General features: G+C 46.3%; 2 protein-coding genes across 27 annotated transcripts in view; one reads left to right on the top strand and one right to left on the bottom strand.

Moving 5' to 3' along the window:
• The first annotated feature begins 42 nt into the window (after positions 1-42).
• Positions 43-10,638, top strand: MRPL35 (mitochondrial ribosomal protein L35). 2 transcript variants are annotated; one of them, XM_003124936.5, is made up of 4 exons: positions 43-112; positions 4,608-4,797; positions 5,708-5,852; positions 8,437-10,638. In XM_003124936.5, exons 1-4 carry the CDS (start codon positions 70-72, stop codon positions 8,623-8,625), a joined length of 567 nt encoding a protein of 188 aa, XP_003124984.1. In that variant the 5' UTR covers positions 43-69; the 3' UTR covers positions 8,626-10,638. The 2 variants fall into 2 exon arrangements, with proteins under 2 accessions (XP_003124984.1, XP_020942951.1); XM_021087292.2 differs by having other exon boundaries at positions 43-186.
• Positions 10,639-12,373: 1,735 nt separating this feature from the next.
• Positions 12,374-20,167, bottom strand: part of REEP1 (receptor accessory protein 1) — a 122,572-nt gene continuing 114,778 nt past the window's right edge. For 8 of the 25 annotated variants that reach the window (XM_021087288.2, XM_021087289.2, XM_021087290.2 and 5 more), the window contains 4 exons: positions 17,844-17,995; positions 15,384-15,451; positions 14,670-14,752; positions 12,374-14,494 (listed from right to left, as the gene is read on the bottom strand). In XM_021087288.2, coding sequence (XP_020942947.1) covers positions 14,388-14,494; positions 14,670-14,752; positions 15,384-15,451; positions 17,844-17,995 — 410 coding nt within the window. In that variant the 3' untranslated portion in view covers positions 12,374-14,387. Of the gene's footprint in view, positions 14,495-14,669; positions 14,753-14,974; positions 15,452-17,843; positions 18,015-20,167 lie in introns of those variants that run through there. The other 17 variants (XM_085018758.1, XM_085018759.1, XM_085018763.1 and 14 more) reach the window with 7 other exon arrangements.

Here is a 20,167-nt window from a genome sequence, read left to right as displayed (position 1 = left end):
ACTCTGCCTAAATTCCTTTGCCCTGAAGTTTTTGGACCCAATGAGGCTGCCGTAGGGTCGGATGGCAAGATGGCGGCCTCCGCTTTTGCCGGTGCTGTGAGAGCAGCCACAGGTCAGTAGAAATGGGTGCGCTCGATTCACAGAAGTGGGCCCTGGCGCAGGATGGATTGGGCGTTTATCGTGAAGGTTAGCAGGAAAAAAAAGGGGGGGGTGTCTTTATTTGATGCCAGAGTGTTGTTCGGAATTATCTCCGGGGTCAGCACCGGAAGTTACCGAGACTTTCAGACCCTTCCGGACCTGGGTTTTCCCAGTTTGCGCTTATTTACCGCTCCTAGCCATTCCACCATCCTTAGAAAACAAACCAGAAGACCTGGGGTGGAAGGAGGCAGAAAAGTCCGATCTGAATTTCTGATTAGAGGCTGGGACCCGACACTCGCCACCTTTGACCTTGAAAAATTATTTAATATCTCTGAACTACGGAGTCTCCAGCTCTAAAATAGGTATATTAACATCCACCTGAAGGCAAAATGAGTTCGTGAAGGTAAAGCGCCTGCATAGTACCTGGCACGTGGTAAGCGTATATGTATGAGATTCACACGACGTTCGGGGACTGTGGCTCTGGTTTACTCAGTCCCTGGCACAAGGGCAGTCGTAAGTTTTTCTTAACAGAAAAGTGACCGGAGGAGTTCCCGTCGTGGCTCAGTGGTTAACGAATCTGACTAGGAACCATGAGGTGAGGTGGTGGGTTCGATCCCTGGCCTTGGTCAGTGGGTTAAGGATCCGGCGTTGCCGTGAGCTGTGGTGTAGGTTGCAGACGCGGCTCGGATCCCGCGTTGCTGTGGCTCTGGTGTAGGCCAGCGGCTACAACTCCGATTCGACCCCTAGCCTGGGCACCTCCATATGCTGCGGGAGCGGCCCTAGAAATGGCAAAAAAAAAAAAAAAAAAAAAAAAAAAAAAGGTGACAGAAGTGAAGGCTCTAAGGACTTATGCGAAAACTTAAAGATCATTCAAATACGACAAGATTATCAATAAATTATTTGCACAAAAATATAGGATAAAATTGTGTGCAGGAATAGAAATAAAGAGGTGTAAAATTTCCGACTCTTACAGAAGAGCTTGTTTACGTGGGGTATCTGTGAAATATAACATGTAAAGAAAAATGTATATAGCATACAGGAATAGCTTTAACAAATGACTCTATAGCAAACATGGGAATAACTGACTCAGAGGCCAGGACATAGAACACTATCAGGAGCCTTGGAGCCTCTTCCCCACTTCTGTGTGCCTCCCCAGTCAAACTACTTATTTTTGTCAGACATAAACAGAAACATCATTTTTATTATTACCTTGTCTTTTTTTCTGTAATAATTTTAAGATCTATAATGCATCTCTAAGTAATACATTACATGAATGGAATCACACAGTATGTACTCTTTGTCTTCTTTTTCTTTGTGAAATTCATTCGTTCTACAAGCTGTATTGTTTTCTCATTGCTATAGAATTGTCTCTTTATGTGACTACCCACAAGTCTACATTTTACTGTTGATGGGCACTGGGGTGTTTCCAGTTTGGGGCAATTAGGTACAAAGCTGATTGACCTTGTACATGAGTGCAAGAGTTTCTCTAAGGGGTGTGTGTGTGTGTGTGTGTATACATATAAAACTAACTGGAATGCTGAATCACAGAGTATGCGTACAATCTGCATTGCCTGATGTTGCCAAAATGATGTGCTTATTTATTTATTTTTGCTTTTTTTTTTTTTTTTTTTTTTTTTCTTTTTGAGGGCTGCACCTGCAGCATATGGAGGTTCCTAGGCTAAGGGTCTAATCAGAGCTATAGCTCCTGGCCTACGCCACAGCAACACCAGGTACGAGCCACGTCTGTGACCTATACCCCACCGCATGGCAACAGCAATGCTGGATCCTTAACCCACTGAGGCCAGGGTTTGAACCCACAACCTCATGGTTCCTAGTTGGATTCATTTCCACTGCGCCACGATGGGAACTCCCTATTTTTGCTTTTTAGGGCTGCATCTGCAGCATATGGAAGTTCCCAGACTAGAGATCGAATCAGAGTTTCAGCTGCCCACCTGCAGCACAGCCATAGCAATGCAGAATCCAAGCTGCATCTGCGACCTACACCACAGCTCACTGCAACGCTGGATCCTCAACCCACTGAGCAAGGCCAGGGATCAAACCCACATCTTCATGGATACTAGTTGGATTCCTTTCTACTGTGCCACAACAGGAACTCCAGGATATAAATTATTTATACTTGAAAGATGGAAGGTCTGCACTGAGTAAAGAATTTGACTTCCAGGAGCTTGGTGTAAGGCTCTCCCATCAGTGTCCTGAATCTTTGATTTCACCTAACTCACTAATGTTGATGCTTCCTTTTTCGGTTTGACAGTAGTTATCTTTGATAGAAAACAGAAAAGCAAAATAACAGTTTTAAGTCTTCCTTCTGGCAGCTATTAACATTATTCCATCTTTGCTAAGCATTCCTCAGCTCTCTTTTTTTTTTTTTATTTTATTTTTTGCCTTTTCTAGGGCCGCTCCTACAGCATATGGAGTTTCCCAGGCTAGGGGTCTAATCAGAGCTATAGCCGCCGGCCTACGCCAGAGCCACAGCAACACGGGATCCAAGCTGCATCTGCAACCTACACTGCAGCTCATGGCAACGCCGGATCCTTAACCCACTGAGCAAGGCCACCTCACCTCATGGTTCCTAGTCGGATTCATTAACCACTGCGCCACAACGGGAACTCCTCAGCTCTCTTATTATCTGCTGTTAGTGCTAGTTCATTAAATGTTTTCTCTGTGCCAAGCACTCTTCCCAGTACTTTACATGGTTGATCTCATTTAATTCTCATTTCCTGACTATGATTAACCTCATTTAAATTTGAGAACACTGGGGCACAGAGAGATTAAATAACTGGCCCATGGTCACACAGCTAATAAGCAGTAGAGCTGGAACATGAACCCAGACAGTCTGACTCAAACACTGGCCCTTCACCTCTTCACCACACTGCCCTCAGTATGTGAAATCAGTGCAGTGGACAGTAGGCAGTGGTTCTAAACCCTCACTTAGTTATCACACTCACCCGTGGAGCTTTTTTTAACCAACTACTGAGGTATAATTTACATACCATGAAATTACCTGTTTTATGCATACAATTGGCTGATTTTTAGTAAATTTAGTGGGTTTAGGGATGGAGGGGGTAAATTACAGAGGGTTTGCACACTGGTGCAACCATCACCAAATCCAGCTTTTTCACAGTTCCATCATCCTGTGGAGCCCTATCAACGTGCACAAGAGTTCCCGTCATGGTGCAGTGGTTAACGAACCTGACTAGTATCCATGAGGACATGGGTTCAATCCCTGGCCTCGCTCAGTGGGTTAGGGATCTGGCGTTGCCGTGAGCTGTGGTGTAGGTCGCAGATGTGGCTCAGATCTGGCATTGCTGCTGCTGTGGCCTGTGGTGTAGGCTGGCAGCTATAGCTCTGATTGGACCCCTAGCCTGGGAACCTCCTGTGCTGAGGATGCAGCTCTAAAAAGACCAAAAAAAAAAAAAAAAAAAAAAAAAGTGCACATTTTCAGGTCCCACACTAGCCTCTGTCGGAGTCCACAGGTAGAGTCAGGGCTCTATGAGTGATTCTTTTTTTTTTTTTTTTTTTTTGTCTTTGTCTTTTTGTTGTTGTTGTTGTTGCTATTTCTTGGGCCGCTCCGGCGGCATATGGAGGTTCCCAGGCTAGGGGTTGAATCGGAGCTGTAGCCACCAGCCTACACCACAGCTCACGGCAACGCCGCATCGTTAACCCACTGAGCAAGGGCAGGGACCGAACCCGCAACCTCATGGTTCCTAGTCGGATTCGTTAACCACTGTGCCACGACGGGAACTCCTCTATGAGTGATTCTGCTTTGCAGCCAGGGGCTCTGAGTCTGGCCATAGTTGAAGGATAAAGAGGACTACTTTGAATCCACACAGCAAGGCTCTCCATGAGCTGCCCACCTGGTTTCCCACTACTTCCCAGGCATCTCCAGTAAGCCAGCAGTGCTCAGCCTCTGGCAGGTCCAGTCCCTACTTCTGACACAGATTTGTTCCAGCTTTGTTGCCTCCGCATATGCTGTTCATCCTACCTGGACACTGTTCATCCTTCTCTTCTCGCAGCTGGTTCATTTTCTAGAGGGGAGCTCAAGTACCTCTTCCGTTTTCTTTCTGAATCCTCTGGCCGCTCTGCTGTGAAGCTTTTGTGTGTCTGCGTTTGCCATACTGTTGCTTTATGTGTGGGAACACAGTCTCATCAAGTTAGGAATTAATGTTATATATCTTTTGTCCCCCACTATCGAATGTAGAACCAGAACACATCAGACTAGATGGTGGGGATGGTTGCACAACTCTATAAATTGACTGGAAAGCACTGAATTGTTCACAAATGGGTGATACTGTGGTCTGTGAGCTCTACCTCAATGAGGTTGATAAAAAGCTCAGGACCCGTTAATTATGTATGACACTTTGTTGCTTTGATCCATTACTTCATTTTAAATAGCTGAGTGCATGTTTTGGAGCTTCATATTAAGTGTGTGTGCTTCTCTCCCTCCCCAGGAATCTTACGGCCGCTGCATATTTTGGCATCTTCAGCCTATCAAAACTGTGCCAAGAATGCCTGTCTTAGTTCTGTACTGTCCTCCCGACATTTCAGTCATATTCAGACATCGGCTTTGTTGTCTGCCCCCAGACTTATCACATCTGTCAGAAACCTCATGTGTGGACCTACTGCACCAGTCCTCAACAGGTTGAGTATATAAATTTCAGTAAACATGATGCTTGGACAAAAGCTCTAGAATCTTCATGCCTATGACAGCATCTAAGAAGTAGGTGATATTCTTTGCCTGCCTACAATTAATAGACTTTGCATGATAGGATGGGAGAATAGACATGTTTGTGGCAGGGACGACAACACGGGGCCCACTTGTGGTGTTCCAGATGTGGTTTCCCAGGTGGAAACTGTCAGCCAAAGTGAGGAGTGAACAAGATGCTCACCCTACAAGGCTGGGCTGCTTGTGGCACTCATTCAGTCAGCAGATATTTAGGTAAGCATTCCTTGGTGCCCAGCACCATACTTGGCGGTAACAATACAAGGATAAAAACAAGTTGAAGCCCTCTAGGAATTTATAAGCTAGAGGGCAGATGGCTAAGACATCAGGGTACTAAGATATGCCAGGGTAAATTCTCTCATAGGGATTGAGGGCCCAGATAATGGAGGGCTGGCAAGTTGATGATAGTTGCTATTCTTTTTTTTGTCTTGTCTTTTGAGGGCTGCACCCGTGGCTTATGGAGGTTCCCAGGCTAGGGGACCAATTGGAGCTGTAGCCACCGGCCTACACCACAGGCACAGCAACGCCAGATCCAAGCCGCCTTTGCAACCTATACCACAGCTCACGGCCACGCCGGATCCTTGACCCACTGAGCAAGGCCAGGGATTGAACCCGAATGGATACTAGTTGGGTTTATTAACCACTGAGCCACAACGGGAACTCCAATAGTTGCTCTTCTTATTTAGGCCTAGTGTCAAGGATGGTCGAAGTAACAATGTGTATTGAAAGCTCTATTCCAGTGCAGCTGCTTCATTTCACAGTATAGAAGTGGATTTTATTTTTCAGTCAGTTTTATTGTGGAATTAAGCATTTTAAAATATATTTTAGAGTGGCCCCCTTGCTCCCACATGTCCTGAAGCCACCAGTCAGAACCGTAACATACTTCAGTTCACGAAAGGGCAAGAGGAAGACTGTGAAAGCTGTCATCTACAGGTTCCTTCGACTTCATTCTGGCCTGTGGCTAAGGAGGAAGGTGAGTCTTCACACGGTTCCTTGCTTAGAAAAGGAGAGTGAGCTTAGAGTAAACTGACACAGAATTCAGCTAGCCTGCCCCCGCCACACCTTCCCCCATCTCCCTAGTAGCTTTCACAGTGCTTGCTTAGGTCTGGGCTTGGCAGGCTATGCATTATGTAAGCACATCCACATGAAGAAAACATGGTTAAGCGTTCATAAAACAAAATAGTATTCACAGTGGAGAGTCTCCAGTCTCCTCTTGTGCCTGGCTTTTCTAATGATTTCCAGAATCCCTCTGAAGGCCCCAGTGTGTAATAACCTGCAGGGGAGGCTTTGTTTGAGCCCAAAGCGTTAAAACAGCAAAGTGTACTTGAGCTAGGACTTGGTTGCATGGCACCGAGTTGGGGACTGGGGAGTTTCCAGCCTACCTTGGATTGGGTTCTCCAGGTGGCTTGATCTTTCATGGCAGAACATTAGTCCCTCATATACTTTTTTCATTAACTTTACAAGTCTTTCTCTGATGTATGGTATATATGGTCGGCAACCCTATCAGATAGAACTCGGTGCTTATGCTGGTCAGAGACCACAGCCTCTGGAGAGGGATTCTGACAAATTATTCCTCCTCTGTCTTCCCCCGCAGTAGGTCTTAAATGTGAATGTGGGCTTTTCCATTCATGTCCTTATTATTCATGAACACAGAGTAGGTGATAATTAGAAAGCAGGTAAAGACCAGAATTTTACAAGACACTGTTGAGTTTTGATAACTATTTGAATCCTAATTCCTTTTTACTACTTGGAAGTTTTAAGAAGAAAACAGAAAATGTGGGTGGGTTAATTTACAGAAATATATAAAAACTGAAAGTATTTTCTGTAGCACAGTTTCATCCAGGTGTTGCTAATTTTTATTGTTTATTCCCGTCTTCCTTTTTTTTGACCACGCCTACAGCATGTGGAACACCAGATCCTTAACTCACTGAGCCACAGCAGGAACTCCCCTCCTTCCATTTCTGAATGTAGAGATTGTCTAAAAAGTTTCAAGCATTTTCACATTTGTTACATTCCACAGCATAATCTTCAAAGGAGATTATTCTGGTGGTGACGGGCAGGAGAACAAACCAGCTGTCAGTATGTTAGAGATGCACAGGGACTCAGGTTGGCTTGCAAACTAGAATGTTACTACACAAATATGGAGATTTTGGTTTGAATGTTTAAATTTGAAATCATAAGCAATGAGAAGTAACCATCTAATCTCTGGCATTTTAAAGCCACAACTCTTATAACCTTATTTCTAAGCATCACTGTACTATAGAAGTTGCTGGTCACAGTGAGGACACACACCAAAGCATGTCAGAACCCAAGGTGCCTTCTCGGCAAAGAGCTGTGGTTTTGTTCAGTTAGTTCAAAGGACCCAAGTGCTCTTACCAATAGCTTGGGTTCTAGTCTCACCTGTCCTATAAATTAGTGTGTGGTTTTAGCGAAGCATTAACCTGGGCAGCACCTAAGAGGTCTTCTAGTTTAAACAGGCTATGATTATGCCTTTTATATTTAATCTAATTATCTGTTTCTTAAAAAGTTAATTCTTTAAAATTAATGAGTGGATGGTGTATATGGCGGTCTGGATTAAACATATGTGGTTACATACGTGGTAACCATTCCTTCACCACTTCTAATAATAGTTTTAGTGTAGTCATTATTTCTTCGAAAAGTATTACTAAAGAAATTGGTCCCCGGCAAGTGAAAAGAATAAATGATGCAATGTACTTGAGAAGTGGGCTTCGAAGCCCTTGTAATACTCAGGCCCCCTAACTGAACATAAATGTTAGCATCTAGTCAGTACTCCTTTCATCATCCTCCACCTTTGGAGAACAGCAGTATATTGGCCAAGAACCCTTCTAGTTCTCTGACGTCAGTCTGCTATCTAACTTCTCTAATGCATGGTTGTTTCTCTTTCATCTGTAAAATGAGAACAGTATGTTATTGTTGGAAATTGTTGAAGAGATAATAAGGTTATGTATATAAAGTTAGCTATTATAATTATCTATCATTATCCTGTACTTCACCAGCCACAGTTTATTTGGCTTTATAGTCTGCGGTTTTCGTGTAAATAATCTTTTTAAAAAATATTAAATTATTGCCGTGGCTCAGCAGTAACAAGCCCGACTAGTATCCACAAGGACTCGGATTCAATCCCTGGCTTTGCTCAGTGGGATAAGAATCTGGTGTTGCTGGAAGCTGTGATGTAGGTCACAGATGTGGCTCGGATCTGGCATAGTTGTGGCTGTGGTGTAGGCTGGCTGCTACAGCTCCGATTCGACCCCTAGCCTGGGAACTTTCATATGCCACCACTGTAGCCCTAAAAAGACAAAAAAAAAAAAAAGAAGAAGAAGAAAGAAATTATTGAAATTATTAATGTTTCTTTTTCAAACTACATGTGCCTTCTCTGCCTACCCCTCATTGAGATCACATTTTTCTGAAGAACATACCAGCCCCTGTGAAAGTTTAGTCTTTGTTCCCAGTGGACCTCTAAACCATAAGTTGTGAAGATACCTGTTGCTTCCTATATAATAAAATGTTTTAAATGTCTTTGTAACATTATCTCACAGGCTGGTTATAAGAAAAAATTATGGAAGAAGACGGCTGCACGAAAAAGACGCTTAAGGGAATTTGTCTTCTGCAATAAAACCCAGAGTAAGCTCTTAGATAAAATGACAACGTCTTTCTGGAAGAGGCGAAACTGGTATGCTGATGATCCTTATCAGAAGTATCAAGATCGAACAAACCTGAAAGTATAGATGAGAAGTTTGATGACTTCCCACCCAGTTACTGAATCTTCATGTATACGTCTTTGCCAAGATGATATAGTATAAAACATGATGTAAACTGTCCCATCGGATATGGAAATACACAGTACCAACATTACAACATTAAATTTATCAAAGTTTTAAAATGGGCTAAACATTCCCAGATTTGTTCAGAGAAAAACAATTTTAAATTACCGATTATTTTTAACAAATGATAAAGGCTTACTAATGGCAAGAACTCTCCAGTCAGGACAGAGGATAGACATTAAAAGGTTATGAAGCTAACAAGTTAGCTCAGGAAGTGTGACATCATCTTAAGGTTATGTGCTGGGAACTCAGGAACCCCTTCACATCCCCATGTCCCACCCAGGACTAACCCCCAGGCCTCAGGAACAGAAAGGACATGGTGATCCTGGATCCAAGGCACCTCTGGGGGCCTCGGCAGCAGGAAGTGGTGGATCTTAGGCTTGGGGTCTGCTATGCATATGACTTGGTTCTTTTTATATCGCTGGCTCCATCCCCTCTCTCCTCAGCACCTTCCCTCATTCACAGCTTTTGTTCACTCTTAGTGTCTGCACCCTCATAATATAATGCCCCTTTGACGTTCTTTTCTAAGAAATCACGACGCTTGTTCCTATCTCTAGCCTCCAATTGCTGAGAGACCAATCGGGCCAGCCTGCCTTTTTATACCAGGTCTCATCTGGGGTCAATGACCAGTGTAGGGGGTATTCCTGGGTCTGGAGCCCAGTGGCCCACTTGTGAGCAGTTTCACTCAGAGAGGAGCCTAGGGTAGCAACACAAATCTAGTATACTAGGTTCACTGTGTCCATAACAGTTCTGACTTAGTTTATTGGAACAGAATTTCTTATTGAGAGAAGAGTAAATGAAATAGCCTTTCAGAATGCCCATTCATGACCAAAAAAAAGAGGCTGTATAAGGGGAAATAAAAGCTTTTTAACCAAGAGTTAAAAGATATTATTATTTTTGCTTTTTAGGGCTGCACCTATGGCATATGGAGGTTCCCAGGCTAGGAGTCTAATCAGAGCTACAGCTGCCAGCCACAGCCACGCAGGATCTGTTCTGCGTCTGCAACTTACACCACAGCTCATGGCAACGCTGGATCCTTAACCCACTGAGCGAGGCCAGGGATCGAATCTGTAACTTCATGGTTCCTAGTCAGATTCGTTTCCACTGCGCCACAACGGGAACTCCAAAAGGTATTATCTTTTTAAGTTAGTTTATCCATTTGAGATTTCATATTTTTATTTATTTCTTTCTTGCTTTTTAGGGCTGCACCTGTGGCATATGGGAGTTCCTAGGCTAGGGGACGAGTTGGAGCTGCAGCTTCCAGCCTACATGGCAACACTGGATTCACAACCCACTGAACAAGGCCAGGGATTGACACTGCATCCTCAAGGATGCTCCTCAGGTTCGTAACCCACTGAGCCACAACAGGAAGCCTGGAGAGTTCATATATTTAATTGTGAGGATGAATTTTTTCCAAAATTTTCAAAGACACATTGTAGAAACTAAGGAGGAAGAGGTAATCTCAGTCATTTTTAGACACAACGTAAGAGTTAAGCATTGTTCCCTTGAAGAAGGTCAGTTCAGTTGCACTGAGGAAAATTCAGTTTTTCAGGATGTTTATAATCTAGGGCAGAATCGTCTGGGAAGCATTTTCAAACAACCAAGCATTTTGTCTAGCTGAAAAACCATTACTAAATAGGACTGTGCCTCAATCACTGCTTTACATCCTGTAATATAATAGTCGATGATGATAAGACGCATTTCCTCTGTTGTTAATAGATAAGGTAAAAGATAACCAAGTTGAAATTCTGTGGCATGTCAGACTAGGATTATTGGAGGAATTCTTTGAACCCAGTGTGTGTTCATTAAAAGGAAAAGGGGTGACAACCGTGTTCTAATACTCCAAGGCCAAGTGTGTGTCTATTTATGGGACCAGTTAATAAAGAACAGACATTTGATTTGCAGTGAGAATCTCAAGAGCGTGAAGCATGGAATGGTTTTCTGTTTGGATGGGTTTTCGTTGTCTCCTGCTTCTGACAAGCCCTCCGTGCCATTTTGCACCTGCCTGGCTCCTCCCCTCTTCCATTTAGCCCCGGAAGCTGAAGATGAAACTGGAGTCCCCAAGAAGCTGAGGAGGAGAAGCCTTTTCCCCCACCTCTGACGAGTCCAGTGCAGTGTGACAAGGTCTCAAGGGGCCTCAGAGCACCCTGGTTTCCCCTCTAGGCCAGGGACAGGAGAGGCCGGACCACCGCTGGCAACAGGCCCTGCAGCCACAGATGGGCTGGCATGGAAGGGCTGACAGGCACATGGGTTAGGGGAAAGGACATTTTCATGTATGTAATTTTTGTTTTGTAGATAGCAGGGCTTATCATCAATATTGATTTTCTAGTTTGACAACAAAACTTTAAAAGGTCTATCTAAATGACATTTGGGTATCTGTAAAAGTATAATTTATTGAACACCTACTATGCGGTTCCACAAAACAGCTAACTTGCATAGCGACCTTGCAAGGGAGATATGATTTATCCCTAGATTTGTGGAAAATGAAGCACACAGAAGGTTAAATACAAAACACAGCTAGTGAGTCACAGAACCTGGGCCTGTCTCCTTGGAATCTTGTGTATTTCCCCAAGTCTTCTAGCAACATGAAAACTCACAGGGAAATCAACAAGTGACTGGAGTTCCCGTCGTGGCGCAGTGGTTAACGAATCCGACTAGGAACCATGAGGTTGCGGGTTCGGTCCCTGCCCTTGCTCAGTGGGTTAACGATCCGGCGTTGCCGTGAGCTGTGGTGTAGGTTGCAGACTCGGCTCGGATCCCGTGTTGCTGTGGCTCTGGTGTAGGCTGGTGGCTATAGCTCCGATTCAACCCCTAGCCTGGGAACCTCCATATGCCACGGGAGCGGCTCCAAAGAAATAGCAAAAAGACCAAAAAAAAAAAAAAAAAAAAAAAAAAGTGACTAACCTAGCACCACAAATACTAAATACCTCTTCATGACACTGAACCAGTCAGCTTTTAAATCCTGTAACTTTGCTTTTCAGTTTTTTGTCAGCTCTTAACCTAGTTAATCTCGGTTCTGTTGGCACTGGACTTGGCTCAGTAAATGAATAAATGAGCGGATTTTCAGCCTTCCTTTGCATCTCTTCCTTCATTCTGTCCTCAGAATCTTCTTTTCCACCGCTGCTCTCCTTTCCATCCTCGTGTCAAACACAGACTACAAAGGAAAATGAGTGCTTCCCTGTAATGTTTCAGAGTCTGAGTTTCCAGGCCTTTGTACCTGTTTATACCTTAAAGGTAAGGGCTGCAGTGGCATCAAGGGCATCCATACCTCCCCCGGGGCACCCCCACATGCACCACCCTCTCCTGACCTGCGCATGAATGCCCGCACCTGCAGATGAGAAAGAAAGCAACAGACCAGAGGTCCATCTGCAGAATTAAAACTGCCCTCCAGATGAACAACTCTGTTTTCCCAGCTACCTAGTTGCCCCTGGTGATCTTTAAAAATGTAAGACAAGCATGCTGCTCGATTTATATTTATGTGGTCACCTGGTTCTCAAAGCATTGATATCATTTAATTTTTTCTCTTCGCAACAATTCTGTGCAGTAGGCATGGAGCCAAGTCACCGGGCACCAGGCCAGGTCGTGGCTGAACACTCAGCTTCAAAACTAAGTATCTTCTCTTGCCTCATAAGCCCAACATTGCAAAGATGTCTTTTAAAAGAAAAATGTTAAGACTTTATTCAAGATATATATCAGGCATTGTAACAAAACAGCAGAACTTCAACCTTTGGAATACTGTAACTTTACAACCAACCCTTTAATGCACAGACCAGTATACTATTTTATTACAGGTCGTTCTATAGGGATTACAGAAATAAACAAAGGGGAAACAGGCACAGTCACGGTCCAGGACGTCAGCTCTCTGGGTGTGTGCCGCTGCAAACGGGCACATCCTTCATCGTTTCTGACTGTGCCAGGTACACAACTGGGAAGGAACTCGAGGCTGGTCGTGGTTGACAAGCACTGTTATCACGAACACATGGACAGTTTACTACAGAGAACACACGTTTCAGAGGCCAGTGAAGTGAGCAAGCTATTCACACAAAGCCAGGAGGGAGTATGCCTAACTCTCCAGTTTCTAAGTCCACCACCACATCTCATCGCCTCCGACGCAGGACGGGTGCTCAACGGCGAAGAACTGAAAAGTGGCCACGTGAAAATTAGACTTTCCAGCCAGCAGTTTGTAAACAGCCTGTGTCCGTAAACGGGCAAATTTAAAACATTCAGTCTGATCCTCTAGACAGAACGCCACGCCACTACATGTACACTTCGAGGCATTCACATTTTACGTCCATCCACACACAAATACACAGCTTGTTGCATAAGTAAACACGTTTTGCCAGAAATAATGACAGCTGCTCTCAGTTGTACAGTGAGTGTTTTTAAGAGAGAAAACTGAACTCCCTAACCAACACTGGAAGGAGAAATAGTTACATTAAGACAGCAGTTTGGATACCTTTATATTTTTAAATCTTAAGTGAGACGTAATACAGCGCGTCTGAGAGTAGAGTGCTTTGAGCTTGTTTTTGGCATAGTTGAGTGCAAACTTAATAGCCCGTACTTGTGAAGAGTCTCCATTGTAAAATGGTGAAAATATAGCTTGTTCACAATAGGATTTGAATCTCTGCTGCTAAAGGCATTGATTATTTTGGCAAAAAGAAAAAAAAAAGGTTATTAAAAAGCTGCTTAAGCTTTTTTTGCATTTGTTTCTGATAATTCTGGGTACTCCCAGTAACAAGTAAATACATTTTAAAGCATATATTTTCCCTCTGTCTGAAACTATTCAGTGAGCTTGAAGAAAACAAGGTTTCTGTCCTCCCTGGGTCAGGGGTGTGGGGGCAGGTTAGGTATTGGTGAGTGGGGGACACAGACAATGAATAGGCAGCCTCTATTTGCCCTCTGAACTGCAAATTTGCCTTTAGGTTTATTTTCCTAAATCCTTTTGTAAATTACAAAGTCACCTTCAGAGGCATCGTGGGGAGAAGGGATTTAAATATGCATATCTGGTAACAATCAAGTAAAACCCTTTCCGAGGCAGCTAAGATCCAGCCAGTGTGTCATCAGCAAAGACTGATGTATGTTCACGTAGCTCAGTCAGGGAACAGTCTTTAACTGGGCCTGTCCACAGCTGATTGAGGGGAAGTTCTCTGTGGTACATAACACTAATTCTCTCGTGTTCGGGGCTTATCTATGAACAAAGACAATCCACGGATTATAAGTAACTGGGTTGTGGCCACAGCATGCATCACACTGAACGGAAACACCAACTCTAAGCACAAGTATACGAGTCCTACGTTTAGGCTCAGCTCTCCCAGTGGAGAGCAGCTGCCTCAGACCAAAATGCTACTGAAGCCAGATTCTTCTTTCCACATAAAATTCTCAACCTAAGAAGGGAGTCTCCTCAGATACTAAGAAGATACTTGTTCTCTAACTAAGCGATCCAGACTTGGGTAAAATCGGAGTGCCCACGAGCATGCTGCTTTCTCGTCCACATTCTGCACAAGCCAGGTAGGGAACAGGGGGCGCGAGCCACAGCTGCCCCGTGGAGCTGCAGGCCACGTCCATGAAGAGCTCAACCTCTAAGGACCTTTCGAGAACCCAGCATGTGGATCGTTCCCCAGGTGTCTCAGAATCACTTCATGGCCTATCTGCAACAAAGCGCAGTTCTAGGTGTGTTTGAGTGGATCAGTTGGGTTTTGCTTAGCTTTCTCTAAAACAGGGCGCTCCGACGATAGGCTCCTCTCCCTGGGGAAACCAGTCAGAGCCCTGGATACTGTGAAGGAGAAACAGTTGTCGTCAGGCACTGGAAACCCTCAGCGATTCCCCACAACAGCGCTATACGTGAATCCTCCAGAAGGATTCAGAGACTCCTCAGCCTGGATCCCTGGGGGAGATGAGCTTCCTGTAACTTGTATTCTAGGCTGTTCCCCTGACTTCATTCCACTCACCTCTGTCACTAAAATATTGTCTCTCTTCATTCTGAACGTCTCTGGTATACTGACTGACTGGCTGAAGCGAATGGACCATCACCCTGCAGGGAAAGGGGTGTTGTACTCAAGCTGTATTTGGAAGCTTCAAAAGCACGTCTGAGACATTCTCTAGGATCAAAATAATTTCTTACACTTCTGTTTTTGCAGTTTTCTTGCACATTAGAACCTCTGGCAGCCCTTGCAAGCCCACTATATTAAGCCGAAAGCCGTAAATATGTACATCAGAGTCCAAAGTATTAGTACCAAGAACAACAAAAGGGGGGGGGGGTTTAAAAATTGCTTTGTTTGCATATACAGGACTAAAAACAAAGTATGCAACAAATAAATTACAAATGTACATCTCAGCAGTGTGGGGTGGTTCTTGTCTACTTCTAAAAACCCTGCCATCTGTAATGACAACCCAATTGTGGAAGTTACTAACCTCAGAAGATTTAAAGATCACACCCTCCCCACACACTACCTTTCCCTTCAGCCTCTCCCCAGCAAAATAAAGGAAAGGAAGGGGGGGGCGGCTCTTAAAAGTGGAAGATGGGGGAGAGAAAAGGCCATGTCCAAGGCTGCACGCTCAGCACACCAGCTTGCGGGGTTTCTATGTTATGAGTGAATAAATAGCTCTTTAAGGCAGAGAAGAAACATTCTGTGGATCCGGTGCTGTTGGCTCATCTCACTCACGTGGTTTCAGTGGCCGAGGATGAGGTACTTTTCTTCCTGAAGCGAGATCGAAGGATTCTAGGCGGTGCCTGGTGGAGAAAACAGAAAAAAAGAGCCCTCGGTTTGGTGTAAACACGGAAGCTTTTGAGGACAGCAGCACCCGGACAGGTCTGTGTTGACCTCTGGCCAAACGCACATGTGTGAAGAGGCTGGATGGGGCTGGGGGCTCACTCGGAGTTTCCACAGCAGGGATTAATCACATGCCAATCAAACCCGGGAAGCTGAGCCAGTTGAGGAGGGCAGCGCCTCCTTTTTTTATGCTCTAAATCCCTGGAACTCCCAAGTGAATGGTTGTGCAGGTGGATGACACATCTTGTTTCTGCCTGGGGAGCAAAATGATCTTAACCAGGGACTCTGCAGGGAGAAATACCTCCCCCTTCTTGCCTTGTCTTTCTTATTCCTTGGGGAACGGGCCTTGAGGCGTGCTTAAAATTGCTATCAACACATTTCCGGTCCTCTTTCTGGATGGGAAATCCTTTCATGCACAGCAAACCACACACGCAAAGGAAACACTGTCTTTAAGTACGAAGTGTTCTACCTCCTCTCCCCACAAATGATTATCCAGGGATCCCTCTTTCCCTGGGACACACAAATCACAGGGGAAGTTACTGTCACAATAAAAGGGAAATGTTTCTTCCTAACATAGCCCTCCAGGGGCTTCACTGGCCCCAGCCACCCTCACCCCCTGCCCCTGCCCTCTTCTCTACTCAATTTCGTTTTCTACACTGTCCTCTCACACCTCCATCCCTTCTGACCGGAGGCCCTCCCTCCTCTCTCTGTGTGGCTCTTTCCAGCACCGGGCTCCAAAGTCACTCCCGAGCCCCACCCCTATGGCCCAGATCACCTCCTCCATCCTCACAATGTTTTGCACAGACGAGGACGTCAGGGGACTCTGCACCCACAGTGGAGTGCACCTCTGGGGGCACTGTCTCCCAGCCACACTTGGGCTTTCCTGAAGGCAGGTCGGTTCGCCACCATTTCCCAGTAAGGAGCTTGGTGCCTAGAAGGCACATGGGAAGGGAGGCAGGAGGGAAAGCAGCAGGAACCGAAGGCTCTGGCCTTCTGCTTCCTGAGTCCTACACTACCCCTTCATGACTAGGAAATGTTCACCACCCACCTCTGGACGAGGAAGAGAAAGCCAGCGAAACCTCTGTTTCAGGGATCCACTTCAGGCGGTTAACGGTAAACAGTAAAGGGGCTTGTGCAGCTTTAATAACAAAACCAAGAGTTCCCCACATGGCACAATGGGAACTGAGGCATCTTGGGAACGCTGGAACGCAACTGCCATCCCCAGCCGCGCACAGCACAGCGGGTTAAGGATCCAGCATTGCCACCGCTGTGGCTTGAGTTGCGACAGCAGCTCAGATCTGATTCCTGGCTGGGGAGTGTGGAGGCAGCCAAAAAATAAAAAACAAAACAAAACAATAAAGGAACAAACCCTCAAGACCTAGAATGGTCCTGATACCTTCTGTGCCCTCTGGACAGGACCCCTCTCCCCATCGTGGCATTGCCCAGGCTCTAAAGGACTCCTTGGACAGAGTCCAAACCTGGAATTGCTTTTACCAAAACCTCTAACTTGAAAATTGACCCCAGCCTGCCCCACATACGGAAGGGATCTGATGAACGCATGAGCGCTGCGTGGGAACGCTGGCCCCACTGTGAACGCGGCCCACAGGCTGACGTGTAGGAGGAGGGGAGCCTTTCCATGCGCGGCCTCACCTGCGTCTCCCAAGCTTCGCTCCTCTCTGGACAGAGAGGGACTCCTTATTTGCCTCAGGACTCTCAGGCCACAGTGTGCAGCAGATGGGGAAGGAGGGGAGATGTGATGGGACAGAGAGGAGGACACTGGGGCCCCCCTATTCTGCCCACCCTGCGCCGGAGCCCACGGCTGGTGACCCTGCACAGAGCAAGGCCCTGGGGCTCTGGGCTTGGCCCTCCTGCAGCCGAAACTCCATCCGCACCTACAACTGGCAAGAGTACATATGCCAAGTGTATTGTCTCGGTCATTTTGAAGGGCTGTGTCCCTTGATAACATTTTACCAGCATCCACTTTGTGCCGGGCTCTATGCTGGGTAGAGGAGACGCGGAGATGAACAAGCCTTCATTGTAAAAACCTGTCGTATAGCACATTCTGAATTTTTCTTCCCCCAAGACACTCATTTGGGTTGCTTTTCACTGGACGCTATCTCAGCTCTCCTATTTTTAAATAAAAATAGTAGGGTCTTTCTCGCCCCTTGGCAAGTAGCTGGATGCTGCCTTGTGGCTTGTCTTGCCTGTTGGTTGAAGGGAAATCTCCCTTCCCCAGACACTCAGGAGATGTTGGAGGCCCCGAGAGATGCCGCTCCCAGGAGCCCCAGATCTTCAGGCGAGCCCTTTGTACACACACACACGTACCACCCGGCAGCCCCCGACACCGTGTACCTCCAGGGGGAACTCCGTCTTTCGAGGTTCCTTAAACTTGTACATGAAATCCAGCAGGTCTTCCTCCTCCTCGTCAGAAAACGCCAAGGGGTTGTGGACCTGGTGGGGCTCCCAGGCCTTCACACCACCCTCATTCACATCTCCCTCAACCACTTAAAGTCCATTTACAATCTACACAGAGGAGACAAAGTACAGCGAGGCGGGATCAGTGCAGAAAGGAGCAAAGAAGGGCAGGCAAGGTCAAGGTTAGGCACACAGCACCGCAACCCAGGCCGGTTAGGAGAGCCGAGGCCCCAGTCTCCTCCAGGGATACTGCAGGGGATCTGGGATCGTTGTAACTGTGAGACAGGTCAGGCACTGTTCACAGGCTTCAGAGTCTACTGGTAAGCGACCAAGGAAGGTGCGGGCACCACTGCCTTAACTGGGAAGAGTCAAACCCTGCAGCTTACAGCTGTGAGGCCACAGCAGAACGCTCCGGGAAAGAATCTCCTCAAGAAAGGATGGCGGCAGTGACCTCCAGAGGGGAGCGGCACAGTTTTCTTTATAATACATACAATCAGTGCTGACAGTGTCCTAATTACACTTGCACATTCAGCTCCAAGCATCCTTTAAGAGACAGGATGTAAAATGCCAGGAAGCTTTCAGAAGGAACTTTAAGCAAAACTATGTAGATTTTTCAGTTCAAAGGCCAAGTCCTAGAGAAGCAAAGGAGCCTAGTGGAAGGAGAATCAAATCACAGCCTTCCCCTCAAAAACGACAGCAAGGTTCCTGTTTTGGTGTGACATGACTAATCTGCAGGGAAAGCTTGAGCTTCGTGTCACTGAGTGTGTCGTCTTTTTTCAATGTTCAGTGCTAAGCATAGTCCATGGCATCTGACCACATGGTCCTACCTCAGGCAAGAAATAAAATACTTCCTGCCCATATCCTGCTTCTCTGACACCCAGAGACAGATCTTTCTAGGCTTCATATATTGTTTTTGCCAATAATCAGAATCCAGGGCCAGAGCTTCCTTCGTGGCTCAGTGGAAACGAATCTGACTAGTATCCATGAGGATGCAGGTTCGAGCCCTGGCCTCACTCGGTGGGTTAATTAAGGATCCGGTATTGCCATGAACTGTGGCGTAGGTCAAGGACACGGCTTGGAACCCAAGTTGCTGTGGCTGTGGTGTATGCCTGCAGCTATAGCTCTGAAACAACCCCTAGCCTGGGAACCTCCACACGCCACAGGTGCAGCCCTAAAAAGACAAAAAAAGAATGTAGAGCAGAGGGGCGCTCAGGTCACCTGGTCCAACCACCCCAAGGGCCTGCTCTTTCTGGGACACCCTGCTACTACTCCTAAAAACATGTTCAGCCACCAAATGTATTCTCTCCATCAAAAAGGGAATAACAGGCATTCTGGCTGTGGTGTGGTGGGTTAAGAGTCTGACTGCAATGGCTTGGGTCACTGTGGAAACATTGCTTCGATCCGCAGCCCGTCCCAGTGGGTTAAAGGATCTGGCACTGCTGCAGGAAGTGTAAGTCACAGCTGTGGCTCCAGGAACTTCCATGTGCCGCAAATTCGGCCCCCAAAATAAGGGATGTTGGGGAGGAGGGTGAATAACAGCAGCAGATGCTAGTTAAGTAAAACTAGTAGAGGAAACCTAATCTTAAGAGGCTTTCTGGGTCATTGATGCTATGTTCTCAATAGCCAGCAGGGGGCAGCAAGAGAGCACGGCTGTCAACCATGAATTTCAAAGCTGAATTGTAGGCTCAGACAGCATCTGAGTAAGAGCCAGGCCGGAGATCATTTACTTTCCTTTGTGTTTTTGGCCCCTGTGCATCCCCCAGCGCATTTACTTCTGGTCCCTTCCCTTGCCCAAATCAGCTGCACCTTTAGCACTACTGAACATGAAGACTGGTGACGCCAGGGAGCCCTCCCTGAATACTCTGGACACCTGGGCCCCCCTGCTCAGTCACTGGATGGGGCTTAGAATGTGTACCACACGGCTGTGCTGCCTGTCCTGGGTCTCTTGTCCATCACTGTCACTGCCTCAGCCCCACAGAAAGCATCTTGTGCTTGGGGTCTATGGCTGACCCTCCCAGCCCCTCTTAGCACCTGACCCAGGGCTGCACACACAGTGGCCGCCCATCCACTAACTGTGGTGGAGCCCTGACATCATCTCAGAGAGCTCACTCTTGTCTCAAATCAGAAGGCAATAACCATCACAAAGACATCCCTTCTGGACATCTGCTAGGAGGAAAAGGTGATGACAGGCTTGCCCTCAGCCCAGGGCAGAAACTGCAGAAGCAGCCTTGCCAGCTCTGCCCCAGCATGAAGGCCCGCAT

Source organism: Sus scrofa, chromosome 3, assembly GCF_054392235.1.
Source record: "Sus scrofa isolate SSC_HxYL_T2T_F1_AM1 chromosome 3, Sscrofa_HxYL_maternal_Yorkshire_Landrace_v2.0, whole genome shotgun sequence".
NCBI lineage: Eukaryota > Metazoa > Chordata > Mammalia > Artiodactyla > Suidae > Sus > Sus scrofa.
This window is presented reverse-complemented; position numbering and strand designations above follow the sequence as displayed.

Bases quoted from the DNA above. Each gene is read 5' to 3' on its own strand.
- MRPL35 (XM_021087292.2), top strand. From the start codon at position 123: ATGGGTGCGCTCGATTCACAGAAGTGGGCCCTGGCGCAGGATGGATTG. The intron at 187-4,607 runs GTTAGCAGGAAA...CTCCCTCCCCAG, and splicing joins ATTGGGCGTTTATCGTGAAG to GAATCTTACGGCCGCTGCAT. The intron at 5,853-8,436 runs GTGAGTCTTCAC...ATTATCTCACAG, and splicing joins GCCTGTGGCTAAGGAGGAAG to GCTGGTTATAAGAAAAAATT.